This window comes from Lepidochelys kempii, chromosome 1 (assembly GCF_965140265.1).
Source record: "Lepidochelys kempii isolate rLepKem1 chromosome 1, rLepKem1.hap2, whole genome shotgun sequence".
Lineage (NCBI taxonomy): Eukaryota > Metazoa > Chordata > Testudines > Cheloniidae > Lepidochelys > Lepidochelys kempii.
Window position 1 is genome coordinate 342230774 of NC_133256.1, and position 17397 is coordinate 342248170.

The 17397-nt window shown below is 42.4% G+C and overlaps 1 protein-coding gene across 6 annotated transcripts in view; it reads left to right on the plus strand.

Moving 5' to 3' along the window:
* Positions 1-17397, plus strand: part of MKLN1 (muskelin 1) — a 180647-nt gene that overhangs the window by 44879 nt on the left and 118371 nt on the right. For 4 of the 6 annotated variants that reach the window (XM_073328850.1, XM_073328852.1, XM_073328854.1 and 1 more), the window contains exons 3-4: positions 2197-2339; positions 3923-4011. The exons of 1 other annotated variant lie outside the window; for it this stretch is intronic. In XM_073328850.1, the coding sequence (XP_073184951.1) occupies positions 2197-2339; positions 3923-4011 (232 nt within the window). Of the gene's footprint in view, positions 1-2196; positions 2340-3922; positions 4012-4822; positions 5721-17397 lie in introns of those variants that run through there. One more of the 6 variants, XM_073328853.1, reaches the window with a different exon arrangement.

Consider the following 17397-nt stretch of genomic DNA (forward strand, 5'->3'; position numbering starts at 1 on the left):
GATGGCAATGTGATGGATGGCATACCTCTTTTGTCCTGAACTACTAAAAAATAACTAACCAAATCATGTTTAAAGATTCCCTCATTTAGTGTTAACCAGATGCTTTATAGTAATGCCTTTAGCATGAATGCTTCTTCGTGTTGTGTTAGTTAGCGTAGTGACACAGTGCATAGATATGTGAGTTTTTAAAAATACATAATCACTGCTATGATGTGTATTTAGGTTTGGCAGCATTCAACTGTATTTTTTATAATTAGTGCAAAATTATGGGTTTAAAGCAGTTTTCTTAATGTTAGCTATTTCAGTTTTCAGTTGTGGGAAATTTTGTATGGGGTCAGACCATAATTGTTTAATGACAGCAGATGAGACTCAAACATTTTTAAAATTTTTATAACCATTAAAACGCAAATTGTCAACATGTCAAAATATACAAAGTAAGTATCCTTAAATCAAACTCTGTTCCTTTCTTACTCTGCTTATCTGTAGACTTCGATGATTATTAATGGAAATATTTTTTGTCATTAGTCTAATCCTTTCAAGCCTGTGTGTTTTGCAGTAGCACTTAGAGGTGCCCATTGAAATCATGGTCCCATTGTGCTAGGTGCTGTATAAACACATAGTGTGGGCCTGTTCCTGCCGTCAGGAACTTAGTCTAAATTCACAATTTTACTGCCCTAGTTACAATGTGATGTTGATCTCAGTCCAGTTTCTAGGGACTGTTAGACACTGTATGATGGAGTCACAGCAGAAAGACCAAAGTCTGTCTATCTGACTGGTTGTGGAGAACAAATTCCTCCATCACCCTGGAAGTTGTAATTCTAGGTCAAGTTTGAGGCATGGTGGCAGGGCAGTTTCAACAAAGTTTGCATGGCCGTTTTCTGTGCTGTACTTGCTTTGTGGATAGTTAAGACTTCAGTCTCTAATCTGTGATCTTTGAAAGCAGTCACTTGTATTTAAATTCTGTGGAGTCTGTCACTTACTATCAAAATAGTTCAGCTTAAAATGCTAGTCATGTTTGAATCTGCTGCACCATTTTACGGTTGGACTAGGGCCCCCCTGTGTAGCTTGTAGCGAAAAGGTTTCTAGAACATCGTACGTCTGCTCATATAGTAGCTTCTATTGAGATTTTTGTGACAGACTCAAGGGGAAGGTAGTGTATGTGAAGTTTATTGTACGTTTTCCAACCTCTTCTCACTTGTTCTGTTGTGTGGGCATGACAAGCCTATTGTAGATCTTCGTCGTGAAAGTAGGGAGCCGAACAAGATCTGCTACTCTGGAGTAAATTCTAGATTGTTCTGCTTTTGTTAGGGGAAAAAACCCCTTCTTTTGATCCTCTCTCAGAGGGAGGGAGAGAGAGGGAGAAGGGAGTTGTTTTTTACTCTCAGCTATTCAATATTTAAATGTCTTGATTCCTGGTATCCAACCAGACTATTCAGTAGGAACATCTCTCTTCAGAGGCACTTAAGCAGGATTCTTTCCTTCAGGCAGTGCTGGTTAAGGTGACTGATAGGGCCAGAAAATGTGAAGTATGCCAACCCCTCTGCGCACAGGGAACAGCTGAAAGGAGAGCCTCATGAGCCAAACCCTTCTGATCAGTTTCCTTATGGACTAGGAGAAGCTCCTGATAGCAAATGAAATGGCCAAATATAATTTTATATGCTTTTTAGGCAATTGGTTCACCTGTTACCTATGAGCCAAGCTTTTAGTGGCTCATTTTGCTCTCTGGGACCAGGTAGTCTCTGAGCTGACATAGTTAATGGAAGTTGTATGTTAGCATCTAAGAGATTGAATCAACAGAATGTACTCCAGAGTTAAGCTTCAGTTCAAGCATTAGTGCATAGCTGAGTCAGTTATCCAGCACCTGGCCATATTATGCAATGCCTTCTGGAGTCTTTCTTCCAACTCCCAGAAGGAATACATGAGGTCTTGAATAGCATACTGGGTATGACTTATTTTCTGCTTGTGTAGATTTCTTTTAAAGGAGTACTTCCTAATATGCAGCCCACATAAGGCTGTTTAATCTCATTCACAGGCAGGGACCATATAATTTGGAGTACCAACATTAATAATTGTTGTCCTTCAGCCTTGGCGTTACCTATGAAAATTTGAAGGCTGTAATTTTCCTCCTTCTAGGTGCATGCTCTGCAGCATTTATTTTTGTACTCAGAATTTTCTCGTTTTTTCCTCTTTTCACAGTATTTGATTCTGAAACTTGAAAGACCTGCTATAGTCCAAAGTATCACCTTTGGCAAATATGAGAAGACTCATGTCTGCAATTTAAAGAAGTTTAAAGTCTTTGGTGGGATGAATGAAGAAAACATGACAGACCTATTATCCAGGTAAGAGATGATTTCAGCAACTTGTAAATCCATCCTAAATCAAAGGCTGGACCACAGTGTTCTTCCCTCCCTCTTTTCTCCCAGATGGCACTCGGTTAACAGTGCAAAAAGGCTGCTAGTGTAAGCCTGCTGTTGGCTCCTGTGGCCCCATGTACAGCCCCTGCGCAGATAACTGATGTGATATGGTCAGGCCAAGGAGCATATATGCCAAAATTTAGCTCTGGGAAGCCTTCCCTACCTTGTTCTAACCACAGAGGATTTGTGGAGGGTGAGCTCCTGGAGGTTTTGAAGAGCCAGGGTGCAATGCTTGTGGGCTGAGATTCCTTTCTTCTGCATACCTGAGACATGCCCCTAAATTTGAGCTACAGTTGTGGAAAACTTTTAATAGTTCTTTAGGAGTTGTGTAGTAAGTGTTCTCGACTGCATATGTATAGAAACTCATTATAACAATACAGGTCTGAACTACTCAGCTGTTTTACCTTCATATTGATTGCTCTGTCAAAGGGTAGAGTACAAAACTAATTTCTTCTTTGTCTTAAATCACTTGATTTGGTAGTCCAGTGGTAGGTATCTTACGGAAGGCAGCCTATTACCAGTTTTAGACTTATCATAGATCTTAAAATAATTACTAATTTAAATTTGAGAAGGCCACCTAGCCAGTCTTCTGCCTCCTAAGTTGAAAGGGAGAGATAATATTTAGATCACTCACTGCACTTCAAGTGCAGAGGAGCCATACAGCAAGAGCCAATGTTAATTGGAGGCCAGCAACAGGAAAGCCCAGTTATAGGGAGTGTGTGCTGGTTTGTTGAAGTAGTCAGTATTTGTTGGCTGCACTTCCTTGATCAAAGAATCAGACTAGTGCTGCCTTACCAGGTGAAACCATGTGACATGAAGAACCTAGCATAGATATCCTACAGGACCATGTAGTAGGATTTCAAAAGCATCTTCAGATTTGAGCTGCCCCAGTTTAGTAATTTTAAATTGCTATTGCTTAGTGCTTGAATTGTGGGGCAACTTGATAGGAAGAGGGAAGGACTGAAATAGTATGCTAGTAGTTTGCTGGTATAGTTGAGCAGTCTGTGTCATTTGACTTCTCAATTTTTCAGGAATTATTTCTTCATGTATTATTTTTGATGTAACTATACTAAAGTCCAGGTTTATTTTATTACGAATCTTGATACCTTGCACTTCATGTAGTACTTTTTCATCTGGAAATCACAGAGCACTTTTAAAATCAGTTAATTCTCATAATGCTCCTGTGAGGAAGGCAAGTACTATCTATGGCTTACAAATGGGAAAGCTGAGTTGCAGAGAAGTGACTTGCCTAAAGTTACATTTTGAGTCCGCATAGACTGGAACAGAATCCATATCTCCTGACTCCAGTTCCCTACTCATATCACTAGACATGTTACCTCCTTGGGAGGTAAAGTGGCTGATTCAATCCAGACACTGGTTCAACATGCATACTTATGAATCAGTAGTAAAATGAAACCATCACATTTCAGACATGACCTAGGTTGCATTTACTAGTTAGTTCTAAAATACAAGGTAAGATTTAGTAACTTTATTTATTTTTTCCACAGTGGCTTAAAGAATGATTATAACAAAGAAACATTCTCCTTGAAGCATAAAATTGATGAACAGATGTTCCCCTGTCGATTCATTAAGATAGGTAAATGCATTTTTTCAGCATTCTGAGTAGAAAATAATCTCTTCTTATACATGTGCCAGTCTTGGCACTTGTGACTACGCTGTATTCAGGCAAAATATTCAAAATAGCTGTTCCATTTCATGGTCTTTTAGACTGGTTAGACTAGAACACAGTGAAGCCTTGTAGCCAAGGAGTAATAGCTTAATATTTTAAATCCTATGGACTGCAAGCAAAGTAGAATACAAACTTAAAGAAATGTGATCATGTGGCCAAGTAATATTGCTGGGGAAGCTGCTTACTGTCCTACTATGAATTACAGTACAGAGCTTTAAAAAAAATTCAAGAAGTTTACTGCTGGTAAAAAGTTCAGCATTGACAGCCTTCAAGGTTGAAAAGAGTTGAATTCTTCTATTCCCAAAACAGATACAGCATGGTTAGCAGGAACAGAAGCTTCCCTTGCCCCTTCCATACCACCTAGACTCACCTTGACTAAAGAGACAATATCTGGGGGAAGCGGCAGGTCAGTCCCCATGATGTTCTGAGTCATTAGCCTAACAATTAAGGCCACTTGTGTTGGTGGTTTTTGCAATGGGAGCATTTGTCCACTGAGAACTGGACTGAGTCATTTCCTCATTTCACCTGGGCTACCAAGCAAAATAACACTTGGTCACTGTTTTTTGCTGCATTTCAGTGAGTGACCTAGAGGTGAAAGATTCCAATTTATGGATTAGCTGACCTATCTGGTCCCTCAGGGTATGTCTACACTGCAATTAAAAAAACTCACTGCACTGAGTCTGAGCCCAGATCAGTTGACTCAGGCTCACAGGGCTTTGGCTGTGGGGCTATAAAATTGCAGAGTACATGTTTGGGCTGGAGTCAAGACTCTGAGACTCTCCCCTCTTGTGGGGTCTGAGTCTGGGTTCCAGCCTGAGCCCAAATATTTTACATAGCAATTTTATAGTCCTGTGAGCCGAACAAGGCTGATCTGGGGCCAGCTGTGGCTCTGCTACTGGTCTTGTATTGTGGTATTACACATACTCTCAGGTCAAGAAATAGATAAGTTCATGGAGGATAGGTCCTTCAATGGCTATTAGCCATGATGGGCAAGGATGGTGTCCCTAGCCTCTGTTTGCCTGGGCAACAGGGTATGGATCATGTGATGATTACCTGTTCTGTTAATTCCCTCTAAGGCACCTAGCATTGACCACTGTTGAAAGACAGGATACTGGGCTAGATGAACCTTTGGTCTGACCCATTATGGCCATTCTGATGTTCTTATGTTCTTTGCTTTGCTGTAGTGGCTGTTCTTTGAAAGGAAAACAGCAAGGACATACTTGCAGAAAAGTGGAGGAATGAGACAGTTTACTAATATAACTTACTCAAGCTACATAATTCATATACTGTGAATCTTGAGGTCCTGGTTTATTTTACCTCGCTCACCCAGACTTTGCTGCGACTGTCTGAATGGGGCTCCTTTTGGAATCCCTTTATATCACTCATACCTCTGCTGTAGAGTTTTTGTGAAGATGTTGTCTCCAGTGTGTGCCAGCACCCAGGGAAGTGAAAACTTAGGCCCAGGAATTTAAATCTGTCATTTGTGTGATAACCAGGAGCCCTAATTCCCATAAGTGTGCAAGTGTATTTTTTAACTATCTTTTTTTTTCCCCCTATGATCTTGGCCATATAATCTGCAAATTTGGCTCTGAGATACTTAGTGATGGAAGAGCAAGGTAAAGCAACACAAATACTGTGTTGAGTATAGAATATTTGAATGTATTAGTAAAGTTTTATTGCCCTTAAACATGCGGTGGCCTTTTTATTTTGTCTCAGGATAAAAGTGTTATATTATGGTATTACTTTTCATATGTTGTGATACAAGGTGTAAAAAGTAACACCAGTAACTTTTTGGTCATTTTTTGAGTGACTGGAGCATTAAATGTGTGCTGCTTTGCCATTCAGAAAATGATTTTTGAGCTCAAATTTACAAATGGCTATTTTTAAAAAGTCACGCTTGACATACGTTATTGTAAGCTAATTCTGAATGTGTGCTTTTCTGTGGTTGAAGGAAACTGATTTGATAGGTTATGAATATCTAACAGTTACGTGTGGAATGTGTGTACTTTAATTTATGCGTGCACCAGAGAGAGGGGTTTGGAATGCCCACAAGTGAATATTTATTCCCAGCATTTTTCATAGATCAGGTGTAGGATGATTTGAACATTACTCCTGGGGGAATTCTGTGCCACTGTGCACATGCAGAATTTGTGTGTCCTGCAGATTTTTCCCCCCCTGCAGAAAATACATTTTGCCCAGGAAGAGCTGCGGTTCTGCCTTTCGCTCACCGGAGGCTGCTGTGGCACCAGAATAGCCAATGGTGGGTGAAAGGTGGAACTGCAGCACTTCTTGGGCACAGTGTATTTTCTGCGGGGGATTGCGGGCGGGTGAATTCTGTGAATGCAGAATGGTGCAGGATTCCCCCAGGAGTAGAAGTCCATCACAGCACCCTGCCTGCGGCGCCAGGTTAGGACAGACAGAGTGGGGCACATGGGACTGCTGGGGCGGGGGGATCACAGACTAGGATTCAGAATGGCTAGTGATGGGGACAGACTGGGGTGTAGGCTCATCAGCTGGAGGGGTGATGGCATTGAGCCAGGGGCTGAATGGGAGTTGGGGGGTGCAAGGCCCCATGGGGATAGGGGAGGAGAGTTGCAGGGACACATGGCTATGGGGGTTGGGGAAGAGGGGCAGGTGTGCCTGACTGAATGGGAGAACTTGGGGTCAGCAAGGGTCTGCATGGGGGAGGCTTCTGAACTGCCTAACAATTCCCCCTCACCCCCGCCCCCCCCCAAACAAAACAAAACAAAACAAAAAACACCTGTTCCATACTTCTACCACCTACACCCAACAAACTTGTAGGTTCACTCCAGGCTCCTTTCCTCTCCCTCAGCTCCTCCGTTACCCCTCACTCCCCCAAGCCTTTGCACTGCTTCTGACGGGTGCAGGAAACACACTTCTGTATTGTAATTTAAATTAAAGTTCTGTACTAACACGCCTGGTAATTATCAGAATCTTTTTTTTGCTGACAGATATTTTGAAATAAATTACCAAAATAATCGAAACCTGTATGATTATATTGTTGTTTTGATAGATAAAATATGCAGAATTTTTAATGTTTTGGTGCAGAATTCCCCCAGGCGTAGGACATGCCAGTCAAAGAGCTTTGAAGTCTGTCTTGATACCAGATAGTGTATCTTTTGTAAAGAGCATGGTATTTTGCTCTGTGATTAACGTGTAACATTTTATTTTTGCAACAATCCTCAGCTTTTCAACTCTTCACTAGTTTAGTGATATGTAACAATTACATAACAGATGCGTGCATGGACTTGGGAGTGAATAAACTGTGGGGTGTCAAAAGTCACTGCTGAAGAAACAGTGGCTGGATAACTTAGAAGAATGGATCTATGCTGTTCTGGACTTGTAAACATATGCAATAGGCAAAAGCTAAGTAGAGTTAGGTCTGGTCTGTCTTTGGATGAAATATATCAGAGGAAAAAAGAATCTGTTGGTTTTGTGCACGACTGTTAGAGTATAGCTAGAAGTCTTAGCATGAGAACAACCTTGCCTATAATGCTGCTTATACACAGAGAATCTGCATTTTACCTTTCTACATTGATTGAGATGGGACTCTCCATTCTAAGCCCCCTTTTTTAGTACCTTAATTTCTTGATTCCTCTATCTTTGGGATGAATTTTTTATGCTTGCTGCATGCCCAGAAGTAAATTTTGGTTTTGGAAAATTGATGAAAGTCTACATAGCACTTGAGAAAGATTAGGCTTTTGAAAACTACAAGTGGCCTTTAGACTGAAACCTATTAAAATACTTCCTATTTTGTTTTATGCAGCATTGTTCATATAATAATGTGACATGAAAGTGTTTCTACTATGAAATTACTGTGAAAATGGTGGTGTGAAATTCCGTTATTTTTTCATGGTTACAGATCAAATGTGCTCAATTTACAAGTAAACTTTTCCCTACTTGCTAGCCATGGTAATTCAACTTGGGATAGGAATGCTATGCTGTGTTTCATGTGACATCACCAATCAAGATTCTGTAAGCCAAAATTTGCTCTTATATGAGCCTATTGGGTGAAATCCTGACTCCAACAAAGTCACCCGTTTTCATCAGTGGGGTTGCACAGGTGTAAATGAAGACATAATTTGCCTCTGTGGTTGGAATTTGGTTAACAATTCTATTAATAAGCATGCCACGATAGACTCAAACTTCCACTCCTGTAGTTGAATGAGCTCTGGCAAGAACAGGGCTTATACTGTTAGCAGAAGGAAAACAGTGTGGGGGAAAAACCCAGTCAAATGCCTTTGTTTAAGTGTTCAGACATGCCTCCTAACTTGAAAGGAGCAGAGCAGTTGAATAAGAAGGTAACTTTAAAAAAAAATCTCTTTTTAGATTGAGCTTCACTTTTATAATTCTGGCCACTTGACGTTGTTCAGACTTCATAGGCCATGCAACAGAGCAATGGGACATGTTTAACCCTTATAATAAAATTCTGTTTTGCCTAGTTGTTCATTGAAAGACTGGGCGTGGGTGAGGGAAGCAGCTTACTTGGACATGTCCTATACCAATAGAAAACTCATATATTCATGTTTTATCTCAACGCTTTCATTTCTGGCCCTTCTACCTTCCCTGGTTTCAGGAAGCTGTGATTGGGGAAAGCTCTTCATTGAGGGTGTGGGAGGGTGTTGTGACTATTGTGGTTATGGTGAAAACTTATTAAGAGGAGCGTCTGACATACCAAATAACTGGCATGTGTTAATCAGTCCGCATGTGCCATAAGCTTTGGTATAATGGAATGGAACTATATTTGCTTTACTGTTGCTTCTCTGGTAAGTCTTTGTAAATAAGTTGACTGTAATGTTATCTAAATTGTGCCTTGTAGCATATGTTTCTGTATATGTGTATGTTGTGTGGGCAAGTACCATAATGTTGGCCTGCAAGGGTACAGTTAAGGTTGCTGTAGGAATTGTAGATAATTTAAGATTACGTTTGAAATAGATGAACTCGGACTTGATTCACATTTCCCCAGGCATAATTATTTTGAATGTTGGTTTTATTTCCATCCTCTATCATATGCTCCCTCAGTAGGCCTGTTCTTACATCGTTTTATGAAAACAAAAGAACCTTAGTGCCAGTAAAAATACCTGTATGTTTTGTAAGTGCCCTAAATATCTGCACTGCTTTTGATCTTGTTAAAAGTGTGGTCAGATGTTTGGCTGCGTGTATGTGTTTTCCCGGTTGGCTGTTCCAGCTCTGCACAGACAGTTGGCACAGCAGACCTTGAGTGAAGCGCCCAATGACCACAAGATTCGTTAACGTGTGAAGGCATCCAGCCAAGTTTATTATCGACAAAGCACGGGTAATAGCACCTGGCAGACTCCATGAGGATATTAAGACATGGATGCCCATGAAAGTGGAGGCAGCTCAGTCAATGGTGGGAGTTTCCACTGCTCCCTAGGCTGGCCAAAGATAATCCCTTTGAGATTCATCTTTATACCCTGATACAAACAAGTTACGTACTGTCATCCTGACCTTATCTTTTAGGATAAGTGTGTTTCTGTTATCCTTGGGGAACGTTTTTGTACCATTGTTGATATCAGGATGTGTTTGCATGTGTACTCTGTACTTAACACTTCTTGGGAATGTGTATTTTTGCAGTATAAGCCCTGTTCTTGCCAGATTCTGTGAGCAGGTCCTGCCTCATACCAGGCCTCTAATACAAGGGCTTATGTCTCAGGCTCTATTCCTACTACAAAAAGTATATTGATTTCTGCTCTGCACCAGTTTTTTGTTACTGTGTAGCAGCAATTCAGTTGGTCTGAACTATTGTTTACATGTTCAGTACTGACTGCTGTAGCACTTGCAACAAAATATGCTGAAAATCTTTAGGTAGAGTTCTGAAGTTTTTTACTGTGGCTAGAATGAGTCAAAGATAACTAAAGCTCTACCCCAAAGGGATGGGAGTGCCCAGCATAATCCAGTACAGAACATACACATAATAGGGTGTGGCCACTGCAGTGAGAATACCTTTGCAGAACAAATCTTTGGACTTCATTTTTACAGGGGCTACTTCTCAAATACTTGGGAAGGTTTTACAGGCTTGTAGGGCAACACAGAAGAAGATACATGGTCCGGGGTGGGTGAAGGAAACAAAGGGAACGGTTGGGAAAAGAACTTAGATGGGACATAGGATTTAACCTCCTCCTGGTCCCTCCTCAAAGCCTGCTACTTTGTTGCTTTTGCACAAAATTACGAATAAAATAAATTTAAAAGAAAACTAGCTCAGTACATAACAAAAACAGGGTTACCCTCGTGACCTTATTTTGTGTGAATCTCACCGCTCTTTCAAACTGCATCCCACCGTCTGTCTCTCCTTATGTCATGTCTAATTTAAATGCTTGCTACCCCAACCATATGACATTTTATTTGTCTGAAATGCTGTGCACATCTCTAGGAGCTGTATAAATGAGAGAGCAGAAAGGTGTGAAAGTGAAGATGAGAAGCTTGCCCTTAATGTAGGAGAGTGGGAACCAGGGGAGAGATTCAAGACTGAGGAGATACGTTTAGAGTGATGGAAAAGGAATCTTAAAATGTCGTATGTTTTAGGGTTAAAGAACAGGTTATCCTGCCATTCAACTCATACTCTCCCCCCATCCCCCTCCATTTTCATCTTTTGGAGCAACTTTAAAATATCTAATTAAATTTTCTTGGGCTTTGTAGCCCCTGCGAGGCGTCTATCATCCTTACCATATGTGGTATAAATTCTGTTTTAATGCTAATTGGTTTTTAAATTCTTCTGAAATAGAATGATCCTGCATGATGGAACTCTGATAGTAAAAACACCACTGCTCATCTGTTTTCTGTTTTATTTATGAACAAATGTAAGACCTTGTTGAATGTTTAATAGAGCTATTGAACTGTTGGTGGTCTTACATCCTTGTGGTATTTATGGTTCGCATTTCTGAAGTACCTGTCACCCTAATAGCTGTACATAAATGTACAGGACATGTACATAAATAAGTATTATCCCTAAATGGGATTTTAGCTGTCCAACCGCATCCTCTATTTCATGGCCTCCCAGAGCATGATTCCAAGTAAAGTGGGGTAAGGTGGGGAACCTGCTATTCAATTAAAATGCCTGTGTAAGGAGAAGTAGTCTTCTCTGAGTCAGGTGTTAAACCTGGGCTGTTAAATCTTTGCTAGAAGCCAGTGCTACAGTTTGAACTCTCTGGGAAGTTCTGTCCCAGTCCTGTGAGATGTACCTTGTGCTCTGACAGCTTTCCAACCATCAGCTCATGTTTCAGTGTGAGGGACAAGTGGCAACTGTTGAGATAAATGGGCCACAGCCCCTTATTTAGCAAATGATAGCTAATGCCTTGAATTGGACTTGGAACTGGGTAGGTAACTAGTTCTGAGGAATCAGAGTAACAGCCGTGTTAGTCTGTATTCACAAAAAGAAAAGGAGTACTTGTGGCACCTTAGAGATTAACCAATTTATTTGAGCATAAGCTTTCGTGAGCTACAGCTCACTTGAGCCGGAGACATCGAAAATAGGATTCTAGGTCACCACAGAACTGTATCGTGTTCGTGGGGGTGGAGGGGCAGAAGGAGAGGCCCCGAGATAGGACAGCTGCTTCTGCTGGGCTGAGAGTATAGTTGGATAGGTTAACAATATTGCTGGGTGGGTTGAGGGAAGCATTGCTGTGGCCCCTTGTGGCGTGTAGTAGTTTAGAAAGTTTAGTGTTCTTTTTCTTTTGTAGAGAAGCAAAGTGTGTGTTGTAAATGGCTTGTCTAGTTTTAGTAAAGTCCAGCCATGAGGAAGTTTGTGTGGAAGGTTGTTTTTTTATAAGAGTATCCATTTTTGAGAGCTCATTCTTAATCTTTCCCTGTTTGCTGTAGAGGATGTTGATCAGGTGGTTCTGCAAGCTGTAGCTCACGAAAGCTTATGCTCAAATAAATTGGTTAGTCTCTAAGGTGCCACAAGTACTCCTTTTCTTTTTAGTTCTGAGGAAGATGCTTGGGGTGGAATGTTCTTGATGGTCTGACTTGCTTAGTAGAGAGGATGCTGAATGGTACACCAGTTCTAGCATTTTCAGGTCTTCATGGCTCTTACTTGTTTTTCCTTTCGGGGGGCTGTGGTGGATAGACAACCTAAAAGCTATTAAGTGCTGTTGGTGCTTTTTATTTTGTGTTTTATAGACTCTAAAATTGTAGTATGGGGAGCAATGTTTTGTTTTTTCTTGTAGAGAAGGAACTAAATGAAATCATATAAAACTTTTATTAATCCTTAATTTTTTTTAAATGCAAATCTGTGTGAGAGAATTTGATAAATTGCTATGTATGCTCTTGGATTAAATCCACTTCTAATCAAGAGAAGAATGTTAGTAGTGATTGCTGACTAACAGGACTGGTTACTAAAGTCCTCTGTTCAAAGGACAAATATAGTTTGCTCCTGCTGTCTTAACTTTCACCTGCACTGTGGATCAGTTCTGACCTGAAAAATTGTCTCGTATCTAGAGGTGGCTTTTGCTGTTCAATCCTTTTTGCCTCATCTGTGGTACCCAACAAAGATACTGGCTTGGTGATGTGACGTCTATCCACTAGGAATTGGACTGAGAGTAACTCTCTTGGAACTCTGAAAAGCCATCAGATGATGGGTCACTTTCCAAACTGATGAATTTGAACAGATGGCCTGAAGGCTTATGTCATACATGTTGCAAATTCCACAAGTTATCAAGTCACAAGCATAGCTTTGATACTGCTGTAGTATGCCCCACTCAGAGTAGGGGGCAGGTTCTAGTGCTGCACTAGGGAGTAGCTACTGTGTAATATCTTCTCAGTTTGGATTTTTTGTTAGAGGTTTTTAACTTTCAAAGTATTTGAACATTGAGGTGGGAGGACTGTACTCTGTGAAGTGATTTCAGGTTGTATTTGCAAGTTTAGCGAAGAATGGAGGAAGGCAACCCAAAGGTCTTGATTGCAAAAGCTTGGAAGACGTGAAAAAAAATACTTTATGGGAATGTTTATTTTTCAAAATAAAATGGGCGTAATACATAGCCTGCAGGCATTTGGCAAATGAAAGATTAAGAGCCATGCAGTGTGGTGAGGAGAACAGCAAAAGAATAAATGGACATACATCAGACATCAAGAATTATAACATTCAAAAACCAGTAGGAGAACACTTCAGTCTCCCTGGACACCTAATAAGAGACTTAAAAGTGGCAAGTCTTCAACAGAAATACTTCAAAAACAGACTCTGAGAAACTGCAGAACTGGAATTAATTTGCAAACTGGACACCATCAAATTAAGCCTGAATAAAGACTGGGAATGGATGGGTCACTACAAAAACTAATATCCCCCGCTGATACTCACCTTCTTGTCAGCTGTTTGAAATGGGCTACCTTGATTGCATTGGCCTCCTTAGCACTACAAAAGTGATTTTCTCTCCCTTGGTATTCACCCCTTCTTGTCAACTGTTGGGAATAGGCCACTTCCACCTTAATTGAATTGGCTTGTTAGCAGTGACCCCCCACTTGGTAAGGCAACTCCCATCTTTTCATGTGCTGTGTATTTATACCTGCCTACTGTATTTTTCACCCATGGAAGCTTATGCCCAAATAAATTTGTTAGCCTCTAAGGTGCCACAAGGACTCTTCGTTGTTTCTGCTGATACAGACCAACACGGCTACCTGTAGGTGTCAACTTTCCCAGGTGCTGGTGGGAGCTCGTGCCCCCGGCGCCGCCCTGACTCCACCCTTTCTGCGCCCCATTAGACCCCTTCCCTAAATCCCTGCTGCAGCTCTTCCCCGAGCGTGCCGCATTCCCCCTCTTCCCCCCCCAGCACTTGCCACAGCTGTTTCACAGCGCAAGTGCTGAGAGCTGTGGGGGGGGGGAAGCGGGCATGCGGCATGCTCGGGGGAGGAGGTGGAGCTGGGGCGGGGTGGGGAGCTGCCAGTGGGTGCAGAGCAGCCACCAATTTTTCCCCTTGGGTGCTCCAGCGCTGAGCACCCACAAAGTCGGTGCCTATGCGGCTACCACTCTGAAACCAGTTTTTAATAGGGCATCTTTGGTAATGAAAATAGTCAAAAACAATGAATGGAGGCACGTATAAAAAAACCTTCAACTTCGTGTTGTAGAATTTGGTTTTCTATAGCACTTTATTTACTAGAGGTGTCACAGATTAGCACTTGAACAACATATGCAAATGTTGCAGCCATTTCCCCCTTTGTAATAACTAGGAGAAGCACTTGGATACTAAGATATATTCAATTGAGGGACATAAAGGTGTCCAGGACTCTGGAGGTAGCCCCTTTTTTTATGTTTCAGAAAATGTCCTAATTGAGTCTGAGACTTTGAGTGAAGAGCGAGGGTTTCAGTGATGGGGAAAGAGAGGGTGTAATAAAAATCAAAACCTGCTGAGGACCCTCTAGATCTCCCCTAGAAACCTATGAAGTAACAATCTTCGATGGCCATTCCTAGAATCTTGGGTAACAATTTTCATCTGGAAAGTTCTGAAAGGACATAGTAAAATCTAGGCATTGCGTATTTCAGTAGTTGCTTTGCATCCCGTTTGTTTGTGTTTTTTCACACTGCACCCATTTGTTTCTTGTCACGTATAAATATTCTTAAGTGAGCCTGCAACTGCTGGGCAATCAGTTGAGACAAATCTGCTCTCCGTACGATCAGTCTGGAATGGGGCCAGGACTTCCTTAGTCCGGCAAACCCATGGTTTTTCCGTGCTGCCCCACAGTTTGGACTATGGGGGTGGAGTGGGATGTGTGAATACTGAAGTACTGCACTTAAATTTCTCCATGTGGATGCTGTGGGAGTGAGTAAAAAGATTCCTAGTTCGCATTAACATGGTCTTAAAGTGAGTTGGGAATTTTTTAGTTTGTGCCTGCAGTGTTCACACAGGCTCAGCATTTTGCTGCGTACTGCAATTCACGCCTTAGAAGTCTGAGCTGTAGGGCAGCGCAGAAGTAGCCCAGGAGCCTAAACCATTTTTCATCATGTCTTGAAAGGCAATCAGAAAGGAGTATTTTAATTTTGGCAAGGACAAGATTTTATTTTTTTTCCCTTTTTTCCCGCTTGAGAGGTTGCCTTTCCCTGCAATCACTTTCATCCCTCTCCTTTGTTTGGTAGTTGCTCCCTTTCATGCAGTGATATTTGTTTTTGTTTTTTGGTGAGAGCTATTTGCTGTGGTATCAGGTACTTTGGTTCTGGTGTTTCTTTGGAAAGGATTGACTTTTATTTTGATTACAATGTAATCTCTCTCCCCCCCACGTCCTGAACTGGGACAAAACATTCAAGATTTTTTCAGAACGTTTTAGTCCACAAAAAAATTCATTTGGAAATAGCAGTGTTTTGATTTTGAAATTTTAAATTGAAACAAAACATTTTGATGTTCCTGAATTGGAATGTTTAATGTCAGTTAAATAAACTGACCCAAAATGTGTCACTTTTTGAGTCAGTTCAACATTAGGGAGATTTTTATAGTTTTGCATTGCCTCATAGGAGTTATAGAGCAGGTACCTGATGCCCTCTTTCTTCTACGGACTGGACTCCTTGCCCAGACTACGGCTTCTGTGATACATCTGCAGTCATGTGACTTCCATGATACACCACACAGTGTGGTCAAGGGAGATCATGTTGCATCATGAGATGTAGTCTGGCCAGGGAGCCTGCTTCATAGGGAGACTAGGGGCAAGAGGCATCTGAATTACAACTTCTGTGATGCAACGTGGCGGTATAGAAAGATGCAGTTAAGCAAACCAAAATATTTTTACTTGTGTTGAAATGCCAAAATTAAACACCTTGTTTCAGTTTTTCTCTGAGAAAAACTGAAAAAATGTCAATCAGAAATTTCCAGAAAATACATTTTCAGTCAATGATTTTGGACAGAAAATTCCCAGCAAGCTCTAAACATAGTATATTATGTTGACTTGGTATGTTTGGCTTCCTGTATGGAGCTTGTGTATCTACCAAAAAACACTTTTTAAAAACAATGCTATTTAGGAGAGGAAGTGAAGTCTAAGTTTAAACTACAGATAGTTACAATTGCACAACTAAAGATCCATCAGGTGAGAATTTGGCTAGGACACAAGTGTCAATATTCCTGTTTTTAAGAGTGCAGTAACACTTTTTTAATTACCACAAGCGGTCAGAGGATATCAGGATTGTAACTAGGGTGACCAGACAGCAAATGTGGAAAAATCGGGACGGGGGTTGGGGGTAAATAGGAGCCTATATAAGAGAGAGACCCAAAAATCAGGACTATCCCTATAAAATCGGGACATATGGTAACTGTGTACATAAAATCAGTGGTGAGCTGGAGCCGGTTTGCACCAATTCACTAGAACCGGTTGTTAAATTTAGAAGCCCTTTTAGAACTGGTTGTCCCTCATGGAACAACCGGTTCTAAAAGGGCTTCTAAATTTAACCGGCCAAAAGTGGCACCTTAGGGGCTGACTCCATGGGTGTTCCAGCCCTGGAGCACCCAAGGGGAAAATTTGCTGGGTGCAGAATACCCACTGACAACTCCCCACCCCACCCCCGGCCGCAGCTCATCTCCGCTCTGTCTCCACCCCTGAACGTGCTGCCCCGCTCTGCTTCTCCCCCTCCCCAGGCTTCCCGCGAATCAGCTGTTCACGCAGGAAGCCGGGGCGGGTTGAGAAGCAGGCTGCGGCTTCCTGTGCAGGCCCAGGGAGATGGAGGTAAGCTGGGGCGGGGGGCTGCGAGGAGGGCTGCCTGTGCTACAGCAGGTAACCGGGGCGGGGGAGGCATGTAGGGGGAACCGCTCCCTGCCCCTGCTCAGCTCTGCCACCCTCGGCTTGAGCGGGAAGCCATCGCCCTCAGCCCTCCCTGGCTTCCTGCCGAACAGCTGATTCGCGGGGTGTGGGGTGTGGAGAAGCAGAGCGGGGCGGCACATTCATGGGAAGAGGTGGAGCAGAGGTGAAGTGAGTTGGGACCAGGCGCGGGGCAGGGAGCTGCCGGTGAGTGCTCTGCACCCACCAAATTTTCCTCGTGGGTGCTCCATCTCCAGAGCACCCAGGGAGTCTGCACCTATGGCGCCACTTTTGATGTGATCGGTGGGGGAGCGGCTGTTCCCCCGCCCCTAGGAGCCAGAGGGACCTGCCGGATACTTCCTGGGAGCTGCCCCAGGTAAGCACCTCCGGGACTCCTGACCTCGCCCCCTGGCAGGTCCCTCTGGCTCTTAGGGGCGGGGCGGGATGGGTACCCACTATGGTGGCCCATGAGACCTTCCTGCCCCGTTCTGGGGACAGTCAGGGGATGGGGAGGAGGGTGGATGGGGCAGGGGTTCTGGGGGGGGGCAT